Source organism: Esox lucius, chromosome 14 (genome assembly GCF_011004845.1).
Source record: "Esox lucius isolate fEsoLuc1 chromosome 14, fEsoLuc1.pri, whole genome shotgun sequence".
NCBI lineage: Eukaryota > Metazoa > Chordata > Actinopteri > Esociformes > Esocidae > Esox > Esox lucius.
In genome coordinates, this window is record NC_047582.1 from 10445702 (window position 1) to 10472354 (window position 26653).

The window sequence follows — 26653 nt, forward strand, 5'->3', positions numbered from 1 at the left end:
TTGGATCGGACCACACGGGCCAGCCTTCATTCCCCACGTGCATCAGTGAGCCATGGCCATCCATGACCCTGTTCACCGTTTTTCCTTCCTTTGACCACTTTTGATAGATACTGACCACTGCAGACCGGGAACACCCCACAAGGGCTGCAGTTTTGGAGATGCTCTGATCCAGTTGTCTAGCCATCACAATTTGGCCCTTGTCAAAGTCGCTCAGATCCTTACACTTGCCCATTTTTCCTGCTTCTAAGACATCAACTTTGAGGACAGAACATTCCCTTGCTGCCTAATCTATCCCACACACTGACAGGTGCCATGATAACGAGATTATCAGTGTTATTCACTTCACCTGTCAATGGTCATAATGTTATGGTTGATCAGTGTACGTTTTATATGCACTCATAAGCAAATACTTGTAAAGATTAATCAGTAAAGTCAGAATGATGCTCATGCCTCTACATGTGCACATACATTGCATAAAGAAAAACACACCTCCCTCATCAGGCTTGTCTCACTCCCAGGCAGCAGATCTGATAGTATGAATCTATTAATGTGGAGATTATCCAGCTGACCTTTTGTATAAGATGGTTAAGGGACCTTAATATAGTCAGGATGGAAAGATTATTCACATTTTATCATCAGGGTTCCAAAAGATCTCATGCAGAGGGAAAGGGATCTACCAATAATCGATTTCATCAGTAGAAACCTTTCGGGAGGAGTTGTTATGCAAAGATTCCAAACCTAGAATATTTTTCAGAACCATATTTGAAAGAAAGGTTTCCTAATGTGATAACCCTTACCACATTTTATCAACATACAACTTCTCTGTGGTTGAACAGTGAGGGTTTGTTGACTGAATGTCAGAAATGTTTAATATTCTCTTCTGTTTGTAGTACCCTACAAAAATCCAATCTCTGAGTGAACTTTTTAATTATCTATAAATGATTTAACCACATGTATAACTGCTAAAAGGTGTTTGGGCAGGACATAGGGGTCTTAATTATCAGTCAAAAGACACATCATGAAAATCAAGCTAAGTTTTTCCTTGGACAGAGCCCCACTGCAGTACAAGCAATGTAGGGAATATTGTTTAGGAAGCATTGACAAGTTGTTATACATTTGACCAGTGCAACACATCTGTTTATACATGTTTATAATGTATTTACAAATTATTAAATAAAGTAATTATAAACCCTATATAAACCCTTTACAAAAGTCACCTTGTTAAAAATAGCTTTCTGTAGTGACATAGTGGTTATCTATGCCCTGATCAATCGTATCTTTGATGTTATTGAGTAGAGAGTAGGACAGTAGAAGGATGTAGGACAGAACCAAAACATATCAATACTGTTGATTCTTCAGTGTAACATTTCTAGCTATGTGAAAACACATTAATTGTGATTGGGTTTTATAAAATGCAAAACCACACAGATCGTTTTCATATTACCCAGAATTCTGTATTCTAGATTTATTTTCTGAATTTACTTTTTAAAATATTTATGTATGTTTTTGGATTGTCAAATTTTTTGAATCTTTCTAGCTGATACTCATTCTAAATGCAGGTTGTGGGCAATTACATTTGTTAAAGCTAGTTTATTTATTTTCTTCACAACATACCTAAAATGTGCTTCAAATATGCAATTTATTTTCAGCTTTTAAAAGCTAGACAGCCAGCATTGGCCTGTGAGGTTTGTACGTACCCATAGCAGTAGAACTGAATGAAGAGTATAGAATCGGGATGCTGAGATAATCAGCTAGTGGCCTGGCTAAATAAGGATTAGCAATGAGGACTGTTTTTTTAATAAGAACATTAAGAGCTTGTGTGCATGCTGCCTAACTGGGTAGACCACAGTGGAGATAAATCAAATGGGGGGACATCTTTAATCTAAATGCTTTTAGGGAACTAACTTATTTGAAAGGGTCTGGATCTATGTTCCTTCAAATTTGTTTGTAAAATCCAGGCACAGGGGATAGGAAGAGGAAGTTGTCAGCCAATGACAGGACTGGACTGGATTGTTCTCCTTCATGGTGATCACCTGATCAGTTTTGCATGAGCAGATCCTGGCTCACCTTCAACACTATTAAGAGAAAAGCTTGCTGATGACAGTGGGATTGGACACAGCCATCCCACCTCGGCATTACAGGTGTCTCTGATCACTGCAGGACCTAACTTACCTGCCTGGCCTCTTTTTTAGCTAGTTTGGGGATTATAAGGTGTAAATGTGTCAATTTTTTTTCATTTGCCAGTAATCAATTCATACCTGGTTTTGTTGTCTTAATTTAGAGACTATTGGTTTGGACTGGGGTAGCACCAGTACATCCTTAACTGAAGATGAGTGTGACGAAGGAAGATATCAGGAAATTCCTGGATGGAAACCCAGCTTTCACCCAGGGCTACTTCAACAAGAAGCTCACACCGGGGGCCCTTTCTGCAATAGCAGGCATTCCGGAGTCCAAGGTGGATTTTGGTATGTTACAGGAGCTGAGTCAGATAGAGGAAGGTCAGATTCTGCTTGATGTGGTCAAAGAAATGCAAGAGAGTGTCAACATGGAGAAAGTGGTGTTCAAGATCCTGAAGAGGATTGTCACCCTGATCCAAGCTGACCGCTGCAGCCTGTTTATGTATCGGGAGAGGAACGGCATCCCAGAGCTGGCCACCCGTCTTTTCAACATCACCACTGAGTCGGAGCTGGACGACTGTGTTGTGCACCCAGACCATGAGATCGTTTTCCCCCTGGACCTGGGAGTGGTGGGTAATGTGGCCCAGACCAAGAAACATGTCAATTTGAAAGATGTCAATGAGGTAAGAGTAAATGTAACATCAATGTTTTTGAATCGGTGGGCACGGACAGACATTGTATTATTGCTACTGGCTGCAGTGAAATTCTGGTATGAACCAGGTGGTGAGTGGTATGGTTGTTTCGATTATGTTTTTTTGTTTCGCCTGTTTGGCAAACTATAGATGGCATGTCATATGCCTTTTATTAAGCAGTGGCTTCCGTCCAGCCACTACTGTAAAGAAGCACTGCGGAGATGGTTGCCCTTCTGGTCGGTTCTCCCATTTTGGCAGAGAACTTTGTTAGACTGGTCATTGGGTTCTTTGTCACTTCCCTGACCAAGGCCATTCTTACCTTTGTCTGTGTGGGTCCCAACTTCTTCCATGTCACACTGATCGTGTCTACTGTGCTCTTGGGATCATTAAAATCATTGGCATTTTTTTTAACTTTCCCAGATCTTTGCCTCAACACATTTCTTGTTCTTTGGGCTTCGTGGCTTTTCCATGGGTTTTGCTCTGACATGTTCTTGTCTACTGCAGGGTCTTATAAAGACTGGTGTGTCAATCAAACTGAATCTTCTCCGATCAAGTAGTAGAAACATCTCAAGGGTGATAAAAGAAACATGATGTACCTAAGCTCTATTAGGAGTGTCGTGGCATACGATCAGAATACTTACATTCATGTCATATTTCAGTTTTGAATTTTCAAGACATGGCACAAATTTCACAAAAAGTTGTTTTGTTTTGTCATGATAGGGTATTGTGTGTAGATTGAGGGCAAATATATGATTTATTACTGTTTAAATGATGTCCATAACACAAGAAAATGTAAAAGAAAAAAATTTAGGGGTCGGTATACTTTTCAATTGCACTGTATGTTCAAATGTAATTTCATTTTGTGAAAACACAACATCACATAAAGTAATATGGAAATGAAAATGTAATGTGGGAAGGTTCTGAATGTAGGTTGGTCTTGGACATACATAATCCAGTTATTATATACTGTATCACACTGTATCACATTACCCATGCTATATCTAGGATTGTGACACCTGTCCTGGCATTTAAAACAGGTCAGCCAGGAAGCTAACACAATCAATGAATTCATATTACATTTTGCCCAGATTTACAGTACATTCACACTTCATAACAAAGTCTACCGCATTTCTGAACTGATAAGATACATATTTCTGTTTTCAACTTTCTTTGAATATTCTTTAATGTGAAGTAACAAAGGTGATTTTCTTTTTTGTGATATACAGAGCAGTCACTTCAGTTCGTTCGTTGATGATCTAACAGAGTACAAAACCAGGAATATTTTAGCATCGCCCATCATGAACGGAAATGATGTGGTTGCTGTCATCATGGCTCTGAACAAGACAACTGGACCACATTTCACAGCTGACGATGAGGATGTGAGTACTGATTAAAGCTCTTGGACAATAGCAATCACACACATGTTCCAGCAGGGAAATCCCTCACTGTTACAGTAGAAATACTGACAGGATTTCATTATCTGAAAATGCTTTCCCCACTCCCAAAATGTGTTGACGCAAAGCACATGAAGCACGTCAACACTGATGTTACTAATGTAGTAAAACAGTTTCCATCAAATGAACAGGGAACTGTAACCTTACAGCTATAGAGAGAGGTGACATCTGGTTCTAATGTTTTTATATACATGCAGTCGTCTCTCTCGTCTTCCCTCTAACCCCCTTTCATTTTTTTTATACCGTATCGCTCAACACATTTACTAAATTTGTAATGAGTTCTAAACCCACAAACTGTCAGCTAGAGCCGATTCCAACAAAATTACTTAAGGAGCTATTTCCTGTGCTAGGTCAGCCAATGCTGAATATAATAAATTGCTCCCTTTCCTCCGGATGTGTACCAAACTCACTAAAAATAGCAAGTCAAAGGTATGCTTTGGTGTTCCTCAAGGCTCGGTTCTGGGCCCATTATTGTTCTCACTATATATGCTCCCTCTGGGCAATGTAATCCGAAATCACAAAGTAAACTTTCATTGTTATGCTGATGACACACAGTTATATATTTCAATGAAGCATGGAGAAGCCCCTAAATTAGCTACTTTGGAAGCATGCATTTCAGATATTAGGAAGTGGATGACAGAGAATTTCTTGCTCTTAAACTCAAGGAAAACCGAAATGCTCGTTTTAGGACCCAAGAAACAAAGAGCATTGTTAGCAGATCTCACTGTGAACCTCGACGGCTGCATGGTCATATCCCAAAAAACTGTTAGAAACCTTGGTGTTACCCTTGACCCTGACCTCTCCTTTGAAGAACATATAAAATATGTCTCAAGAGTTGCTTATTTTCATCTTCGAAACATTGCAAAAATTTGAAACTTTCTATCAAAAACTGATGCAGAAAAAATAATCCATGCTTTCGTTACTTCTAGACTAGATTACTGCAATGCTCTTCTCTCTGGTTATCCAGACAAAGTAATAAATAAACTTCAATTAGTGCTGCACGCGGCTGCTAGAATCCTAACTAGAACAAAAATATTTGAACACATTACTCCTGTCCTAGCGTCCTTACACTGGCTGCCTGTTAGGGTTAGGGCTGATTTTAAGGTTTTACTCTTAACCTATAAATCAATACATGGACTTGCTCCTACTTACCTTGCTGAAATGATCCAGCCATATATACCTACACGTAACCTTAGATCGCAAGATGCAGGCCTTTTAATTGTACCTAGAATTTATAAACAAACAGCTGGCGGCAGGACCTTTTCTCATAGAGCTCCACTACTGTGGAATGATCTGCCAATTAAGATTAGAAATGCAAACTCAGTGCAAACTTTCAAGTGTCTACTAAAAACTAATCTCTACAGCACGGTTTATAATTAGGTGTAGCCTGGCCCGGGGGCGTGAAGGTGACCAGTAGGCTTGATACTGTCCACCCTTGCTGTCTTGCCAGGTGGGCTCTCGACGCCACTGGGATGCCCTCCCTCCAATGCCTTTCGGGGGAAGAGTCACTGGCTTGTTGTTGACTCTCTGTTGCGCACTTTAAAATTGGGCTGTACGCTGCTGGCAATACTCGGCCCTCATTCAGGGGGGTTGCGATTGGTGGGTGTCCCTTTGGTTGATGCCTGGCAATGTAGGTGGATTGATTTCCTGCCTGTTGGGCCACAGTGTCGCCGGACCCCCCCGTCTCAGTTCCAAGGTGTTACGCTGCTATATTATTGTGCTGGGGGATATGAGGAATGCACTTCTAACTTTTCTCAGTCTCCTCCAGTTTTACATTTTAGGAGGATATGAGGTCCTGGTCCACACCTGCGGAGTACCTGGTTTGGGGGGCCCATTGCTGTCCCTGTCCTTGTCCATCTGGACATACTTTTGACCTAGTCTAGAATCAAATAGACTCTGGATTTAGCCCAGAGAAATGTATTTACTATTCTAATTGGACTCTTAATATCTCACCCAGCACAGCCAGAAGAGGACTGGTCACGCCTCTGAACCTGGGTCCTCTCTAGGTTTCTTCCTAAAATTCGGCCTTCTTAGGGAGTTTTTCCTAGCCACTGAAATCCAACACTACTGTTGTTTGCTCCTTGGGGTTTAAGGCCGGGTGTCTCTGTAAAGCACTTTGTGACAACTGCTGTTGTAAAAAGGGCTTTATAAATACATTTGATTGAAAATAAATTTGATTGATAACACATCCATGAATATACCTCTCTGCAATAATCTGTTTTGTCTCCTAGCTTTTTTTGAAGTACCTCAGAATAGCCACTTTAAATCTGAAGATTTACCAGCTGAACTACCTTTACAACTGTGAGACTCGAAAAGGACAGGTGAGCCTGCTGCTCAGAGAGAGGGCTAGTTGTAGTTGAAAGTATGATACATACTCAGAGTGGTTTTGATGACTTGGGGCAACTATCAACACACAACTGACATAATGTACAATTGTTTGGGCTCAACAGAAGCACTAACAACCAGTGGCCAAAACTCTTGGAAGGCATCTTAAACTGACCTGGTTGTCATTTTATCTGTTGGGTGTAGGTCCTGTTGTGGTCTGCAAACAAGGTGTTTGAGGAGCTTACAGACATTGAAAGACAGTTCCACAAAGCCTTGTACACAGTGCGGGCGTACCTGAACTGTGACAGATATTCTGTGGGCCTACTGGACATGACCAAGGAGAAGGTGGGTGTCTGCTTGAAGCCTGATCATTCGAGAATTGCAGCATTTTAAATAAGACAACATACGAAATCATTTTGTTACATTTCTTTGATTCAAAATAACGGATATATTCAAATCCTGTCAAGTGCATCACTACAGGTATTTTTGCTTGCCCTACATACGTACTTAAACAATGCACAGATGAACTGCTGCAGTTGAAAGGGCGTGCTTCGTTGTTGTTTTTCCCCCATTATAAACGATTTAGTCAGCCATCTAGAGGAATTTTACAGTGTCCTGAAGTAACATTGTATCCCACATGATATAGATCAAGTAGTATCTGTCAATTATTATGACACAATGAAATATGAATACAATAAATGTTTCTATTACTTTGTTCCCGTAGGAGTTCTTCGATGTCTGGCCAGTGTTGATGGGAGATCAGCCCCCCTACACTGGGCCTGTTACCCCTGACGGCAGAGTGAGTGTTGGAACCTAATTAAAACCCCATGGACGTCTTAACCTTTGGATTCTGTTTGTTATCGTTTATCATCTGTGATTTGTTTTTTGCCCTCTTTGATTCTAGGAAGTAATATTCTACAAAGTCATTGATTATATTTTGCATGGAAAAGAGGACATCAAAGTTATCGCGTATGTTTCTCTTCACTTTCTCTGAAATAGTTTTAACCAGGTTGAGTTCTGTATATTGGAATGATCAGAGTGGTTCTGACTCTGTCCTGTCAACAGAGCTCCCACTCCGGATCACTGGGTCCTGTGTACTGGACTGCCCACATATGTGGCCCAAACAGGACTTGTAAGCTCTCCCTTTTGAACTGGTGGTCGAGTAGCAAGTGTTTGAAATGCTCAAAATAGTTTGAACTGATATAAAAGTAACACAATGACCCGATTCGCCTGCCTTGTTGATGCTCCGTTGTTTATGTTCATTGTCTAGATTTGCAACATCCTGAATCCTGCGACAGAGGAGATGTTCAACTTTCAGGTACATTTTCTGCAAAATAAAATCCAAGCATCCTTGCATGTGATTTTGGGGAAAAAGGAAAGCAGCTTTCATAATCACTGTTGCCCATTCCCTTCATATCTTCCCATGATGCAGTCAGAGCCCCTGGATGACAGTGGTTGGACCATAAAGAATGTACTCTGCATGCCAATTGTGAACATGAACGAAGACATTGTGGGAGTGGCTACATTCTACAACAGGAAAGATGGAAAGCCATTTGATCAGCAGGATGAGGAGCTAATGGAGGTACTTTACTGGGTTGCAGACTGAACAAATGAATTGGTTCAGTTAAATGGCTCTGGAACCACTTGTCCTTATGCTTTGGAGATTCAATGGCTTATTTATTCAATTAATTTAACAATTCATGCAATGAAGAAGACAAAATGCCTTTCACACACTTCACTACACTGGCTTTTGTCAACCTACTCTGAATGGTATGGTTTCTTTCCACTTCCCTAGGCTCTGACTAACTTCCTGGGCTGGTCCCACCTCAACACAGACACCAATGATAGGATGAACAAGATGGAGAACCGGAAGGATATTGCTCAGGACATGGTGCTCTACCACGTCAGGTGCCGTGATGATGAAATACAGCAAATACTGGTAAGGTTTCGCTCAAAGATAAACGTAGACATCCCCTATATATACAAGAATTGTTGTTTTAATGTTTGAAAATCCTTGCATCATGTATCTCAGAAAACCCAACAGTATTTCAACTGTGAGCCTTGTGAATGTGAAGAGGATCAGCTCCTGCAGATTCTGGTATTACCGCCTTATATTTTTAGAATCAAATGTGGTCATCTACAGGTTGTTGTAGAAATTGTCTAGTTTTTGTCATAGAGTAAACATTTAACTAGAACAGTAGGCTGACATTTGACATCCCTAGATTAATATGCTTGTGTTTAGTGTACAATTCATAATTCCATAATAATAATGTATTATTTATAATCGTGCACACAGAAAAAAGAACTACCTGGCCCCAAAAAGTTTGAGATCTATGAGTTTAGCTTCTCTGACAGCGACTGCACTGATCTTGAACTGGTGAAGTGTGCAATCCAGATGTACTATGAAGTTGGAGTGGTCAAGAAGTTCCAGGTTCCGCAGGAGGTAAAGTACAGTCATGATCTGCACTCTTTCACAGATAGGCAAGGTACATTTGAGCAAATATTCAGAATTATTTATCAGTAATTTATCACGACTCTAAAGCGCTACAGCCTCTCTTTCACATCCCATGAAAACAACATGCATTTTTATTTATTTCAACAGGTTCTAGTGCGCCTCATGTACTCGATCAGCAAAGGCTACAGGAAAATGCCCTATCACAACTGGCGCCACGGTTTCAATGTTGGACAGACCATGTTCACAATGTTGACGGTAGGAATGTTAACACCTAATTTGTAATGTGCCATTCGCTTATTAACTAAAAGGCATAAGTTGCCAAAAAAATGAAGTGAAAGAAAGAAATTATTCATTCAGACAGGGAACCTGAAGAGATACTATACAGATCTGGAGGTGATGGCCATGATCACAAATGCTTTTCTCCATGATATCGACCATCGGGGCACCAATAACCTCTACCAGTTGAAGTGAGTATGACTGGGAATTCAGCTCTCTTTTTACTCTGCTAGTCAGTACAAATAAGCCCTCTTGTGGTCTTCACTATTCATTAACTTCATCTCTCGCGTGGTAACTGAGGCCTGTGTGGAAGCATCACAAATAGCTTGGTGTGATGATTAACTTATGGTGAGCTCTCTGTACAATGTCTGGTCTTGGCTCTCTGCATATACAGAACTGGTAACCCATTAGCCAAACTTCATGGTTCTTCTGCACTGGAGAGGCATCATCTAGAATTTGGGAAGTTCCTTCTGGCAGATGAAGTACGTATTATCTCGACAAAGGTTTAAAACATTCTGGTAATTTTACAAAAGGTTTTTATAGACATTTTGTTTGAAGGATTGCATATTTCTATATTTATTAATGTCACATTCTTTGACAATTCTTTTTCTGGAAAGTTACTGTAATTTTGCAAATGTAATCTCCACCTTAAAATATTACTACCACAGAAGCGCATTTGATTACAGTGATTTATTTGTACTCTATGCTGTGCTGGCTGATCACTTGCTCTAGTCTGGTTTAACTCCTCCATCCTCCCCTAGTCTGGTTTAACTCCTCCATCCTCCCCTAGTCTGGTTTAACTCCTCAAACATCCCCTAGTCTTGTCTAACTCCTCCATCATCCCCTAGTCTGGTCTAACTCCTCCATCGTCCCCTAGTCTGGTCTAACTCCTCCATCATCCCCTAGTCTTTGAACATCTATCAGAACCTGAACCGAAGACAGAATGAGACTGTCATGCATCTTATGGACGTTGCCATCATTGCAACAGATTTGCAACTCTATTTCAAGTAAGTAATAAACCTGAGTTCCCTATGAAGGGCCAGGTTCACTAATTTGTCTATGTGCTTCTTTAAATTATTTTATACTTATTTTTTATATGTTGGTTCTCATATTTGCTGACTTTTTACTTGACGTCAATGCATTATCAAAATGCATATCATTTAGTGCTTATAAATGCTCAGAACAGATTACATCAGATTATAATTCTGGATAATATATCTGCACTTAATTTTTTAGAAAAAATTCCACTGTTTCATAGATCATTATTTGTATATCTTACAAAACATGGATTTTTGGCACAGTTGAACATTTCTTTAGATAAAATGAGTGCAAATACATTATCTAAAATAAGATTATAACGTAATACAGGACAGCTCCGGAAAAAATTAAAAGAACACTGCACCTTTTTCTTTTCTTTCCCAAAATGTTTTGAGTGAGGAACAGAAGCTTTCAATTTGCTGTGGTCTCTTAATTTAAACCCATGAATGTCTCCCAATAATTGTAGCACACATATATTTCAGAAAATGTTTCTTTTTTCTTTTAATTGTTTTACTTTTTGTTCATATTTTTAAATGAAAGATCAAGAGGATGAACAATTAATATAACTTTTTTCACAGCCTATTTTGCTCATATATACCAAGGGTACCAATATTAGTGGAGGGGACTGTATGAGGTTATTTGGGGTGTTTTTGTTTCATTTCATACATACTGTAGACATTTTCATAATGTATTGCAGTCATCCAACACCAGGGGCTATGCTAATGTGACAGCTCTTACTTTCTGTAACCTGCAACGCTGAAGAGTGAAAACAATATGGAAGGAACCTCAATTGTAATGTTTGTTTCCGAAGGCTCAGCTGCAACAATACAGCCTACTTGCCCCTGTAAAATTGCCAAAACAAGATTTCTCAATGTAGAGCATAACTTTAACAGAATCTATAAACAATTTTCTACTGTTCACAGGAACCGAACAATGTTTGAGAAGATTGTTGATCTATCGAAGACTTACGAAGATGAAAAGAAGTGGGTGGACTGGATGTCACTGGAGACAACGAGAAAGGAGATTCTCTTGTGAGTGAGGTTCATGTTTGATTGCCTCAGTCTGGTAGATACTGCTAATTTTGTTTACATGTTTGTTTATTCATTTTTGGAAGGCTGGTAATTAAATGCAGATTTATTTAACCTAAAATCAGCTACGGAACATTACGGTGACATATTACAGAGACACATTATCAACAAATGTTTGTCCTGAAATCCTTTCATAATCCAACAATATACCCTCCCTAAATCTACATACAGTACATGTACACAACCGTGTAATAGTGGCAGCACTATTACACCAAGTTAAATGCAATATATTTGTAAATGTACTTAGTGAATAAAGGTGACTCTTATTCTGGCAGGAGGATGATTGTAGTGATAGGAGAATATCTAGGACTATAACATGCACATTGGGTCTTACCTGAGCATTTCTGATTTGCCAATAAGGGCCATGATGATGACAGCCTGTGACTTGTCAGCCATCACGAAGCCATGGGATATACAAAGCAAGGTAAGCACATCCCCAAATTATAGCCTAACTATAATACAAATACTGTATATATAATTATGATACATATACACTACCATATAAATATATATATACACACACATATATTTGCCCCTTCAAAGGGCAAAGCAGTTTGGATGGCGTATCACTGCTGAGTGCTGTGGTAGCCATCCTGGTTGAGTGTGCCTTGAATTCTAAATAAATCACTGACAGTATCACCAACAAAGCACCCCCACACCATCACACCTCCTCCTCAAAGCTTTGTGGTGTAATCCACACATGCAGAGATCTTCTGTTCACCCACTCTGCATTTTTGGTTGGAACCAAACATTTCAAATTTGACTCAGACCAAAAGACAGATTTCCACTGGCCTAATGTCAGTTTTTGTAATGTCTTGGCCCAATGTCTTGGCCCAAGCAAGTCTCTTCTTTGTATTGGTGTCCTTCAGTAGTGGTTTCTTTGCAGCAATTTGACAATGAAGGCCTGATTTTCTCCTCTGAATGGTTGATGTTTCTTGAGATGTGTCTTGAACCCTGTGAAGCATTTATTTGGGCTGGATATTTGCTGATTTCTTAGGACTTATCCACTGATCTAATGAACTCATCCACTGCAGCAGAGGTAACTCTGGGTCTTCCTTTCCTGTGGCGGTTCTCATTACGTTTTTTGCAACTGCACTTGAAGAAAATGTAGTTCTTGAATTGTTCTGGATTGACTGACGTTAATGTCTTAAAGTAATGATAGACTGTAATTTCTCTTTGCTTATTTGAGCTGTTCTTGTCATAATATTGCCTAACACAGTACAAACATAATAATGGTCCTCTGTATAGCAACCCTACCCTGTCACAACACAACTGATTGGCTCACAAACATTAAGAAGTAAAGAAATTCCACAAATTAACTTTTAAATAGTCACACCTGTTAATTTAAATGCATTCCAGGTGACTACCTCAGTATTTGCCCCCTTTTTGGTTTTCTAAATTATTGCACATTTGTCACACAGAATGGTTTAAGTTTTTCATACAAAATGTAATATAAGACAAAGACAACGCAAGTAAACACAAAATTAATTTTAAAAATGTAATTAAGTTTTAATTCCATTTATTTAAAGAAAATGATCCTTAAATAAATTATCAGAAAGGGGACAAGTACTTTTTCACAGCCTGTATATATTATGTATTTTCATATCAGCAGATGCTTTTGTGTTTCTGTAGTTTTCCAAAATAATGATATACATGAGACTATGTGGCTTCATCTAGTTGGCTCTGTCTGAAGCAGCTGAGTTCTGGGACCAGGGAGACTTGGAAAGGGAAATTATTGGAACACAACCCATTGTGAGTATATAAATGTGGGTGGGGTGTGTATGTGTGAGTGTGTGTATGGTGTGTGTGTTTGACAAATTGTTTCTCTACTATATTCCTCCAGGTCAGGATGGACAGAAGATGTGCTGCCCAACTGCCTAAGCTGCAGTGTGGTTTCATTGACTTTGTCTGCACATATGTTTATAAGGTAATGCATGTACTACATCAGTTTGAGACTAGCAACATCACCCAGCTTCACAACTGTTGCTAACCAAGTAAACCATGATTTTAGATGTGTTTGGGGAAGTTATTGATGGTTGTTGGTTGCATAGAATGACCAAATGCAATGCCTATCAGACTAGCATTTTGGGTTAGATGGATTGACTGTCAGAAATACATTTTGTTTAATTGTTTTACTCAGGAATTCGCCCGATTCCATCCTACCACCCAGCCAATGTATGATGGCATGCTAAACAACAGGAATCAGTGGAAGCTCAAACAAGAAGAGTATGAGGCCAAGCAGGCCCAGCTGGAAGCAAATTCAGGTTTGAGTGAATGACATAATATTTCTGTCTGTCTTTTGTCTGTGCATTAAAAGTATTAAAGATAATCCTGATCTTTGTCCTGACATATACATACTGTTGTTTTCTGTTCTTGTTCTGTAAAGGGTCTAAGTCATGTTCAGTGTGCTAGAGCTCTGGACTTGTTTTGATGAACCAGAGGGAATCCTCATAAATAATGAAGCAAGGCTGTTGGGCACGTTGGCACATTATGGACATAACATTCGATTTACTGCCTTCATCTTCTGGGTAGTTATCAGTAGTAGCACCGGCAAATCCACTAAAGTTTCCACCTTCAACATGTTGTACCACCTTCGACATGTTGTACCACCTTCAACATGTTGTACCACCTTCAACATGTTGTACCACCTTCAATATGTTGTACCACCTTCAATATGTTGTACCACCTTCAATATGTTGTACCACCTCCAACATGTTGTACCACCTCCAACATGTTGTACCACCTTTGGAGGAATCCTACTTTTTATTTCATTTCTACCACTTTGAACTTTTTTTAAACTTATGTACAGTACAGTGGGTTCTGGAACATCATTATTGACCAATCAAGGAACATTAAATCTGTTTCTATATATTTATATGTGGAATTATCATGAATATGACACTAAAGCAGTTTTTACCGGACTCCAACATACACTGTGTCAAATAAAATTTGACCAGTCCTGATCTGGTCAAATCTGGATTTTCCCCTGATTTGTATAAAAACAAATATTATAATGTTACATAAGTACTCTATATGTAAGTGGCTTTGAGACCACTTCCAAAGGATGTATAGTTTTGTTAAATGGTTCAACTATCCATATCCATCTACACTTGCAAGATATAATTTCACTAGAGGTGGTCAGATATATCTGTTATTTACATTTTGAGCAAGATCATGACGAAGAGCATAATGTCTGATCTGTTACAACGTGCTATGACTTGTTACTATTGCAATGTTTTTGTCCATGTAAGCTAGGTAACTATATAACTATGATAGGTAAACTTGAGGTTACCAAAAATATTTCAGATTGTTACGTTGTTTCTATGAGGACAGGCTGGTATGAAATAGTGTACAAAAGGATCATTTTTATTTCACACTAGTATTTTACAATGTTTGTAATAAAAAAAATGTAAACAAGTAGGCAGCAGGATATTGAAATATAACATGTTTAATTATTCTGTGTTATACAAATACTTGATGGATTCATCAAAGATCCAATTTCTATTTACAGACAGCTGAAAATGTCAAGGAAAAAGAATCAACTGCTGGCTTATGTAAAAAGATGAGAACCTGCGTGTCTAAATATTTTATCCAAAATATAAATGATAAGTATTATATGCCAGCCCAGGCACATTGAAGCTTGGTAAAATGTGGAAATATCAAACTTTCTTTCCAAGTTTGGGGTGAGTTTAAAAAAGTACATTTTCTCTAATGTAGGATTGAGAAACAAAGACAAGTATAAGATTAGTAAATTACATTACTTTTTAAATGTGGATTGTACACAGAATGGGTACAGTGGGTCCACGGTTCCGTATGTATGGCGGTTTGTGGGTCACGGTAACAACGGGGTAAGTATGAATTACTAATCATGTTAGAAGTGTTTCCACTCGAGTAGCCGACAGTGGCAAAGCAATGTTAGTTGACTGTATTTGGTTTACGGTCTTCATACTCTCTTATTCGTATTGAACGGGGAATCCAAAAAGTTAACACAGCGGATTTGATAGACGGCGGTGATTCTTCAAATTTGCTTCGCTGTCTTGCTACGGCTCGCCAATGGCCGGTTGGAGCTGAGAGAATATTTGTTTTTAGATTCCCATCTCTTCATGGGGCGCCTTTAGGGAGGTTTTTTATTGAGATGTCATTGCAAACCGTCCATTCGTTGTTAAGGGGGAGGTGGTTGCAGTCACTGTGAAAGCCATATTTTGAGACATTATTGATGTGGAGTAAAGTTTGTCAGCCCCCAGGACCCCCCTACCTACCTGGAGCCCTAAGCAGTTGCCTGCCTTGCCTGTTCACAAGCTGCGCATCTGGTTCTGTGGATCTGAATCTACAACGTGGGTGTAGTCTGCAGCGGAATAAGAACGTTTTGGAAATGATAGGAAAATGACCGGCACAACGTAATTCTGCGGTTCACATATACATATTGACCCGTAGGGGGCGTAGGCCTACTGAACGGTTCGATAACATAGTGTACGGTTGCATCACTACTGGATTATTATTTTTATGGCAGGGGTTTAATTGGGAAGGAGCTGAGCTCCAGCACATATGGTCTATATATTACGTTCTAAGGTTCCACTTCAATAGGCCTACAGGGTGATATGACCCCTTTGCTATGTGTTGGACTGCTAATAAGTGATGATTTTGCTCTACATTACAGTATGGAAGTTTTGTCCTGCTGTGTGAGTTAATGGGTTGTTTACAGTGTTATATTGACACTTTAAGTAGAGCAATGTAAGAGGTGCTGCTGAATGTCATAGACTGCAGTGAGGCAGTCTATTGGTAGATTATGTGTGTTTGTACATTAATGTAATTTATTCTTATTTTGAAATAATATTTTCGGTTAACTACACAGTATAAACTTCTGAGTTAATTTTACTCTCTCTAGATCACATTTGGTCCATCTCAATTTTGTGTTAAATGAACTCTGCTCAGTGTAATTTAAAGCAGGACTGTGTAGGATTCAAGACTGACATGTTTATATTAATGCATTTTGCTCTGCCAACAATTAAATCACAGACCCAATCTTGCTAATTTTTGATATTGTGGTTTGTTGAATTGAAAACAGACTGAAATTATTTTGATTTGATTAATAACATTTGGAACTTTTGAGTTATTAGTACTTCGAATTTTATTCTAAATATTTCACTGTGTATATTCCTATCCCTGGCTATCAACAGTGTCCTAGAAATGCTTCAATCGGAGACACCAATCATTCTTTTAATGTGAAACTGTAAACAATCTAACTGTAGAATATCTGAATGGGATATACTTTAACAGTAAATACAAAATATAGTATGCTTAAAAACATGTATGATTATTATAAATATTGGATGGATTTTTATATGGTCCAGCTTTCTGAGAATTATGGTCCAAGTCCAATCCCTCTGTAGAGTGACTGAAGCCAGTGGCCTTGATTCTGATACTCTTGAGCCTACTCACTGGAATCCATAGACATTGCTAAATAGTATTTATTATAAACTAAAGAGTATTGTGTTACAGCAGTTGATGGGGCATAATACTTCAAGTATATTGTAAAGATTCTCATTCTGTAGATACATTTACATAATAGTGCAAATATATTTTTTTCCAATGACTAACAGGTAATACATGGACCGCATTACTGTTATGCTCTGTCTGTCCTGACCTAACAGTATGTTCAATGTTAAGTACCAACTATTTCTCTTCCTAATTTCACACAATTAAACAATGCAGCTAACACTGTATTCCACAATATGCTGTTAAAAATGTAGACATTACCATTGTATTTACTCTATGAAAAAAATAAAGCAAATGTATTTTTAATGATGCATTTTGTATTGTGATGTTTTGTTAATTGTATTTAACATGAAACCTTTGTGAAAGGTGCTTCGTTGTATTCTATAGTTTGAATGGATTGTCTTTGGGAATTTATTGTCTTTGTTCATCATATTACTTGCAGCGAATATTTGCATCGTCTCCGGGGACTATTATGTGACTCATCGTGGAAATAAAGCCTCTTAGCTAGCACTAACACCAACCTTCAGACATGTGTATACATAAATATGACAAGGTTACACAACTAAAGGATATATGATTGGTTGTTCAAAAAGCAATACCACTATCAAATAAATTCACCTGAATATACCTAATAACATGAGTAACTATTTTAGAAACACGACTGAAAATACCGATGTTCAGCTTGTCATTCAGAATTAGCAAGAAGCATACAGGTAGAAATGAATTAAAACGTTACAGCAAAATGCATTCAGATAAAAAAATTAAAAAACTACATGGTGAATAATGACAAACTGGACTTTGTCAGTTATGTGTTGAGGCAGGATAGATGGGGATGACAGTAGTATTCATTCAGCACTTTCTAAACATGGCCTGACCTGAATCCTTGGATTGATACTAAACTGGACTTGGATTATTGCCTAGTCCTTCCTCCTGTCATCTTACTGTGAAATGCAGGGTGTCAGTCCCAGGCAGGTACTTTTACAATGTACTTAAAAAGTAGTCATACACAATTTTTAACATAGCATCTTAAAAAGAATGTATAGCTAGATTAAGTCAGAAGTTTAGGAAACAACTAGGTTAAAAAGAAAAACATGTTTTGACCTAATTGGGATTTTAAATCCCATTCTGGATTTGTCTGGTGCATATGCATACACCCCCGCCGCAAAAAACAAACAAACAAACAATTGAATTGTTTGTATTCATTTATAATTATTCAAACATGTCAGAGCAGATTCAGAGGCAGTTCATTTAAGGATGCTTTCTTCAGAGGCTGTGGGGAAAGGAAAAAAAAAACTAATCATAAAAATGCTTCACATTAAATGTTTACATCTACAATGTCCTCATATGTCGTTGCATTCCCCTGCACATTCTAATGGGTTTATTATTTACCTTCTGCAAGCGCTTTAGCGATTTTCTCTTGCTCCTCTCGAATCTTTTTTTCTGCTTCCTCAACCCGCCGCTCTTCCTCAGCTCTTGGCTTTAGATAGTCTGTAAGGGTATTACCGAAATTACACAAATTAGCAAATATTCCAAATACAAGCCTCAGGAGAGATTACCTCGATGTTATCATCTGGGAAACTTACCATATCTTTGTTTTCCATATAAGACGCCAAGGAGCAGGAATGACCACCTGGCCGTCTAAAATAAGGTACAAATATATTACTTATCTGAATAATACACAATATAGAAGTATGCAATTGCATTGACACATGCTAACCTGACCTTGCCTCAGAATGATTACAGGTCAACGACGTAGAACACTAAACCAGGAAGATGCAACAAATCTGGCCATTGGCATTGATTTGGACTGGATTGTTTAACTAGTTACGTATGCTACCAGGTTAGCTTTCACATGCGTTATGTTACTTGACTAACAAGCCAAGTCTCACTTAGCTAGCTAGTCGATAAATGGCTGGCTAACCCTCATTGGTTTGAACCACTGTTGAACCAGTCAATGTCATACGATGGCATTTTAAGTTATATCGCTTATCTCCCCAGGTAGGCGTATTCTTTTTTTACGTGCCATTAAATAATGAATACTGTAGTGATTATATTAATACAAAAGAGTTAGACACACGACACCATTTATTACAATAAATAGCTACCTTGATGACAGGCGACACTGCAACGGGAGGAACCATTTTGCTAGCTAGAAATTCAGGAAGTGAACGAGGGAAGAGTGTTGATAGCCTAACACATCGAACCCAGATAGGTAGTCCCATAGACATATGGGTAGGCCTACATATAATTATTTTGTGCTTTTTATTCACAGATTCTTTTTTATATGAAGAAAATATAATACCATTTTTAAATGAATAGTCAGGAATTCTAGAAATCACATTTATTGAGATGAAGCACTTAATATTATTAAGAAAAAACAGGTTTTCTAAATAATTTTGAATCCAGTATTTGTTATTTATGATATGCGTGCTTTATATATGAAATCAAACCATGTTCCCTCGCACTTGGAATGTTCACGCCTGTTGCATGGTGGCGGTGCATTCTGTTCTTGTCAGAACGGAAGCCTGTCACAACAGCATCTTAAGGTTGGCTTTTGAATAAAGTATTTGCAATCTTTTAATTTTAGCTAATCAAAATACTACTAAATAAGCTGTATTCCTGATCTGATCATGCAAACCAAAAGTCGGTCGATTACATCACGTCAAAAGCATATGCATTCGGGGATTTTTGGCCACTTGTTGTAGAAGTATGGAGGAGTCAATATTAAATAAGTATAAAAATAAATAATTAATTAAATAAATACATTCTTTTAAGTGGCACAATAATATGAAATATTTTTTATAGTGCAACTTTTAAAATATGTATGCTATTTAATAATAATATATTGTATTTCCAAAAGGCTTTTTGAATAAAAGGATCCATTTTGTAATATCATGGCCTAATTCATAATTTCAAGTTCAAGACATTTCATTATTTCATGGCGTATTTGATCACGTAATGTTTCTCAAGGGTCATGTCAATCAATGCAAGTGGGTGGTCTTTAGCCACTGATTGGTCAAACTTTTTGCGTTGGCCGTCTGCAAAAGATAAAGCTCATTTCAGCCACAGATTTCGCTGCAGGTCTTCTATTTCGAAAGTGTTTTAAAAAATGAAAGGAGTGCCTCCGCCACCTCTGACCAACTCTCCTCCCTCCATCCCCTTCCCTCCCCTGTTAAAGGTTCGACTCAACCTCCTGTTGAACACATCTCTCTCCCTGGGTCATCTCTCGAGCACACCTACCCAGCGAATACCTCAACAGGGGTGTTCCATCCTGCTTGTCTGGTCATGGAGACACCAGCCCAGAGGACATAACAGTCATGTAAGTCAAACCAAGTATGCTACAGGACGGTAATACATGCTTGCCTAATCAGACTGGTTTTACACTACAGTCTAAAGCATTTAAGGTATAGTCTGTGTTCAGTGATACAGCCTCTGTTTCGGAAGACTTTAGACCTGTTTCTGCCTTTCCTCCAGTCAACAGCCTTTTCAGGACCACTCTTACCCAAGGCCCCAGATCGCAGCAGCCCGTGGCCAGGTTCTTCGCAGGACCCACTCAGACACCCCACTGTTTCTGAAAAAAAAGACCCAGAGGGACAGAGGAGAATGCAGGGACCTTGTCGACTTGGAACTGCTTGGGTAAACCACATCATCTGGCAAAATAATGTTCAACTGCTAAATTGTTTAGATAAATGTCAGGTATATGGTGATGCGTCTGGCTATCAAGCCTGTCTGTTTTATTAGACATTTATATATCCATGCATTATTACGATCACCTTGGACAAAAGAACATTTACTCCTGTGTGTGTACGTGTGTACTCACATAATGATTCCTGACTAAGATGACTTATGAAATGTTTCTAACACAAGCCACTCAGCTTCTTGGATTTGGTTTGTATCTAAATGTGGGTATTGACATGTTCTTCCCAGGCTGCCCAACATTGGCAACACTTGCTTTCTTAATGCAACACTGCAGTGCCTGCTGTTCCTTCCCATCTTCTGCAAGGAAATCCTCCGCCAGGAAAATCACTGAAGGTTGTCCCCCTTCTCCAACCTGCTCAGGTAAAGGAAGGCTAAATAGCACACACACACACATATATGTTATTTGTGGTTTTATCGTATATAACAAGCCAAAGAACTGCTTCGAGAATGAAATATTTTGTATATTTAGTCTAGAGAATTCTCTAATGTCCTTCTTAGAGGAAGGACTTTTGTTTACCCTCTGCTTAATCTGTGAGGTCTTTTTCTTGTCTTTTCCTGCTTCTGAAGCTGCGGGAGAAAGTCATCCACCAAGGAGGAGTACAACCACCTCTCTCTGGACATCAGCCCTGATTGTACCCTGCAGGGCAGCCTGGCACTGAATTTCCAGGTCTGCAAACTGCCCGTTGTCTCAGAATACTGTCTATTTACAAATGTGTTATCATTTACTTTAGCAATCTGTTTGTTTGTAACCCGGACATACACGGTTGACTTCAAATGTCAGGTCTGCAAAGGCCTCCAGGCATCAAAGATGGAGCAGTTTCACACCCTGCCTCGGTAAGTGCCCTATTTCAATTCATTACAGTGCTGGCAGTGTTGTATTTATTTGGCTTACCGGGTTCATTGCCTGTCTGTTTATTCCTCTTGGTCTCTGAGCTGTGTGCTGGTCATGCACTTAAAGAGGTATGGTGGACCTTCTGGTCTGGATAAGATGGAGACTCCTGTTGTGATTCCTCCAAATCTGACACTCACCACACTCTGTGGGGACAAAGTGCCTCCCCTGCAAAGTGTCATACCAGAGGAACAGGCCCTCACCAACAACCAGACAATCAGCCCTCCTGGACAGGCCGAAGAATGTGTGCCCTCAGCCGTTCTGTAGGACAAAAAGACTGCGCCCTCTGCAGTTCAGGTGGGTCAACATTACAAAAAACATCCACTTGCAAAACTGTCCTACAGTCAGAGAACCTGTAATTTACACCTTCAGTGACATGCTGCAGAGAAATTCAGTCACCACGTCTTTACAGCTGTTTTCATTTACATTTGACCCCTCAGATTCAAACCAGGAGCCAGGGAAAGTGCAGCTGACAGACTCAGTGGTGAGAACAGAGAGAGTGAGACAGAAAGGAAAGAGTCAGGAGAGAGAGAGACAGATTAGAGAGAAAGACAGACAGACAAAAACACACAGTGTTGTGGGCAATAGTGATATAGTGTAACTTTAAACAATAGGGGATTCATGGGACATTGAAAGTATCAGACTAATCAGATTAAAATCTCATGTGTGTTCACTTCCACAAGGAGCAGCCTGTGAAGTCCGGCTACTATCAGTTGACTGGCATAGTCTCTCATTTAGGAGGCAGCATGATGACCGGTAAATAAATACACTGAACACAACAGGCAGGGAGACGGTACACATGACACACAACAAACTCCATTACCCACAACAGCCTGACCCTTGACCTTCAGTCTGTCTCCATTGTTCTACAGGCCACTACGTTAGTGATGTTCTGGAAGCCAGTGGAAAATGGCCCTGCTGTAATGACAGCAAGGTGTCAGTGTCACGTGAAAACACTGTGCTGAGGTCCAGAGCCAGGAGCGCTTACCTACTCTTGAAAGAAATCTGTGATTCTACTAGAAGTCATCTGAAATGTAAAAATAAGATGCGGATTGGATGTAGTCACAGCCTTAAGTGTTATTGAAATATTTTGACATGCTTGGGTGTAAAAGAAAACTAGGATCAACTTTTTCCCCCCAACTTTACTCATCACCGTGATGTCAGGACCGGTCTGGCCTTGTATGCAAGGTTGCCAGATCATTCAAAGTATACCGCAAAACCTACGTACTCCAACAAAACCCAGCTATTTTTTCTATACAACCTTTTCTGTAAATTGACCTGTTGTTACGGTCACATTCGCCTCCTTTATTTCGCTGGTATTTAATGTATGTTGCTGTAAGTTGTCTTTTTCACAAGTTGTCTTTTTCACCCTTCAGGGCAGGGAAGTAGGAGGCACCAGCTCAAAGGACCTAAAGGGGCCCACCATCAACCACTCAATTCAACCAGAAGTGGCCCAATCTTACAACTCCAGTCCAGCCTCAATAGAGAACGCAGTGGCCCAGCCTCACAACCCCAGTCCAGCCTCAGTAGAACCAGAAGTGGCCCAAGCCTTACAACCGCAGTCCAGCCTCAGTAGAACCAGCAGTGGCCCAGCCTCACAACCCGGTCCAGCCTCAATAGAGACAGCAATGGCCCAGCCTCACAACCCCAGTCCAGCCTCAATAGGAGCAGTGGCCCAGCCTCACAACCCCAGTCCAACCTCAATAGAGACAGCAGACGCTCAACCTCACAACACCAGTCCAGCCTCAGTAGGGACAGCAGTGGCCCAGCCTCACAACACCAGTCCAGCTTTAGTAGAGCCAGCAGTGGCCCAACCTCTCAACCACAGTCCAGACTCAGACCGGCCCGTCTGGCACCAACAACCATGCCACTCTCAAAATTGCTTAAATCACCTTTCTTTCCCATTCTGACATTCAGTTTGGAGTTCAGGCGATTGTCTTGACCAGGACCACACCCCTAAATGCATTGAAGCAACTGCCATGTGATTTGTTGATTTGATAATTGTATTAATGAGAAATTGAACAGGTGTTCCTAATAATCCTTTAGGTGAGTGTATATTGTCTTCTAGTTATGTAGTTTTTCATGTCAACCACACGGTTTCCCCCTTACACGCAGTCGCTTTCTTGTTACATGAACGTAATTGAGCTGATGTTACATGAGAACAACACATTGTCCTTCGCACGTTATGTAGTAGTGCTCATGTGGTATTGGTAGTTTTTAAAAACATGTATTTCGGTTAACCAAATACTATTCGAATAACAACAAATACTATTCGGATAGTAAAATATGGTCCAATGCACATCTCCCCTGTCCCGTTACTGGAGTATCCCACAGTCTTTAAAACAAGAAACCAGGCAAGCCTAGTTCAGCCAGCAGCAATAGACTTGCCATCTCAAGATTTGAACCCAGGTCGCCCACGTGAAAGGCTGTGTCGCTAACCACTACACAACATTGTTGACTCCAGTTGGTTGGGCATTCATGAAAGACATTGATACAGTTAAACTGACTTTTTCGTTTCTTACTAATTTTACCTCCACCACAAATAGCGTCTATGTATGGCGTTTGCCAGTGGCCGTTTAAACAGTAATAAGCTTTACCGGTATCTACTAACTTACTGGAATAGTCATAAGAATTGAGCAATTGCTAGCGAGTCTGCCAAAGCTATTTCATTTCATGGCATAAGAACTTATTTTTTCTTTCGTTCGCAAATTATATTTATACAATAACTATCAATAAAGGCGACGATAACTAACTTTTTCATCAAGTGAAAAGACGAGAGAATCGTGGAATCTACCAGAAATAATTAATAAATGTAGTTGCTCTCAACAGATTTGAACTTAGGTCTTCCACATGAGAGGAACTGTCTTTACCATTCACTACTTGGACATTTTGGGTCCTAGATTCATTTCTGTAACAGATACCATGGATTATTGCATATCCTGGTATTCCCCCCCCACCCTCAGCTACAATAATAACACATAAAAACAGACTTCTGGGTCACCATTTAGAAAACTCATCAGTTGGAAAGGCAGAAATATTTTTGGAAAATATTTCTGCCATTCAGCATGATAACATTTTATTGAAAGCATTATGGATTTTTGTTTCAATTGTATTCCCTGATAGTTCCATGCCTTTACTGTCATTTTACATGGCATTGGGTTGAAACTAATGAACAAAATAAATAATAGAAGGTCAAAAATGTAGGCACCCCAAAAAAAATTGGTTCTACCTAGAAATAAAACACATTAGTAAAATAAATTAGTAAGAAGATAAATCATTTCTGTTTTTTGTGTAATGACGCCAAACGGCCACCAGATAGTGCAGTTTGGATTTCTATTATTTATAAAATCTGAGTTTTTACCAACTTTTCCCCAAAAACCCCAAAACATCCTCATACTGTGTTGACAGATTATTTTTTTAATATCATATTTATAATACAAACAAAGTATTACGGTTCAATACATCATATATAGAGATGTACACCCTTGTAATCCCAATAGTCTTTACACATGAGCCTTTCTAAGATGCATGGTCAATGTCGTTGCCTGGAGACAAGTTTTCCTCCTGTAGGCTGTAGTCCCCATGGCAACCCAAACAATACACGGAATGCTTTACGAAGCTACATACAATATGCATTGAAACTGGACGATTATAGCGATTACGTTTTCATTCATATTTATGCAAATGAGCACAGAGTGCTGCATCCGCGGATCTGTGGATTGAGACCTGGAAGGGTTTTAACCACTACGCCACAGCATTACATGTTTCCATGCCAGAAACAGTCGCAATATAACCGTAAACTGTTTCAGTTAAGGCTTACTATAACGTAACTACTGTATGTTGTAGCCTGCAAATGTGTTTGTCTATCCTGACCCAAAATGCATGCACGCATGCGTACATCGAAAATCCTCCAGAAACTGTCGCAATATAACCGTAAAGTGTTTTATTTCAGGCTAACGATAACGTAGATACTGAAGGTTTTAGCCAGCAAAGTTTTCATCTATACGGAATAATTCATAATGCGTACTTCGCTTCGCCTGCAAGGAGATACAAGCTCTGGACCTATAGTTTACAGATCCGCTTCTCTAACCCCTACGTTATTTGACAAGGTTCAGTCAGTCAATCAATCAGTCAGACAGACAGACATTTGCTCTTCTTGGCCGGCTCCGCTTACACGGCCCGGCAAAAAAGCACTCTGCAAATGGGACACAAATGTCTTCCCTTACAACCCTGGGTATCTTGTTGAGGTTCACCACACCTAACTCAAGAACAGAGGATTAGAATGAGCATGCTTATATTTACAATACTACCCAGCACAGCATAATACACATAAACAGGTGAAACGCAGACTGATTACTGTTATATATCAATCAATTGTGATCTAACATATTATAATGCTGTACCTCTGCTGCCCTGAACACAAGTTTGATAATTGGATATACTTTCTATTATTAAATCACATTTAAAATGTCAAAAACATTTAATAATAATTAACAGTATAATATGATGTGTTATTTGGTACCTGAAAGTTGAATTCGTTTTCTAACTATTTAGAAAATACTTACTCTCCAGCCAGCCAAAGTGGGCCAGCTTTATAAGTTCCTGAGTGCTCACCACATCCCTCAATGATTTGCAACATAATGTGGATCAAATTTAGTAAAAATAGGTTACGCACTACTTATCATGTTTGTGTATAATAAACTGGTTAATATCTGTAGTAACTAATTTAGAGTCTATAGACTATGAGCACACAGGAGTTGTCCATGGAGACTCTTTAAAGATGTTTATATATTCTAAAACAACTGACACTTCGACAGTTTAATTCACAAACATCCACATTTTTTCTGAATAACTAAGGCCTCAATTAAGTAAAGATGCCATTAATAGCTCACTAGTGACAATCCAATGATTAAGAGTATTCTGTACAGAGTATTTTGTGATTATTAGAGCTGTCTGACAATTTTAAGTGTGAAATCACTACTGCAATAATTTTGCTCAAAGCTAAAGTAAACCTGTAACTTACTGCATAACTTCAACAATGAGATCCCTCTGATTATTTGGAAGGTCTCTGCGGACCATGGCTTTTACTCTGAGATGCAACTAAGAAAATGTCAGGAAAATCCT

General features: G+C 39.2%; 1 protein-coding gene and 2 long non-coding RNA genes across 5 annotated transcripts; 2 read left to right on the forward strand and 1 right to left on the reverse strand.

The window, feature by feature from the left end:
- The first annotated feature begins 1858 nt into the window (after positions 1–1858).
- pde6b (phosphodiesterase 6B, cGMP-specific, rod, beta) lies at positions 1859–17252 on the forward strand. Its single transcript, XM_010877284.4, has 22 exons — positions 1859–2800; positions 4036–4188; positions 6495–6584; positions 6793–6933; positions 7313–7387; positions 7493–7557; positions 7654–7720; positions 7859–7906; positions 8021–8170; positions 8384–8527; positions 8621–8686; positions 8885–9031; positions 9191–9298; positions 9401–9510; positions 9714–9801; positions 10226–10326; positions 11281–11388; positions 11806–11869; positions 13123–13197; positions 13289–13372; positions 13586–13709; positions 13832–17252. Exons 1-22 carry the CDS (start codon positions 2330–2332, stop codon positions 13855–13857), a joined length of 2505 nt encoding a protein of 834 aa, XP_010875586.1. The 5' UTR covers positions 1859–2329; the 3' UTR covers positions 13858–17252.
- An 873-nt stretch (positions 17253–18125) lies between these two features.
- Positions 18126–19175, reverse strand: atp5mea. The gene is made up of 4 exons (XR_004576766.1): positions 19047–19175; positions 18525–18579; positions 18331–18429; positions 18126–18211 (listed from the first exon to the last, which is right to left on the reverse strand). It is a non-coding gene; the product is annotated as an ATP synthase membrane subunit ea (long non-coding RNA).
- A 623-nt stretch (positions 19176–19798) lies between these two features.
- On the forward strand, positions 19799–23433 carry LOC105014734. 3 transcript variants are annotated; one of them, XR_002197775.3, is made up of 9 exons: positions 19799–20260; positions 20416–20577; positions 20869–21000; positions 21208–21307; positions 21422–21474; positions 21599–21826; positions 22213–22285; positions 22402–22563; positions 22906–23433. It is a non-coding gene; the product is annotated as an uncharacterized LOC105014734 (long non-coding RNA). The 3 variants fall into 3 exon arrangements; XR_828332.4 differs by having other exon boundaries at positions 22219–22285; XR_004576767.1 differs by lacking the exons at positions 22213–22285; positions 22402–22563.
- Positions 23434–26653: the final 3220 nt, after the last annotated feature.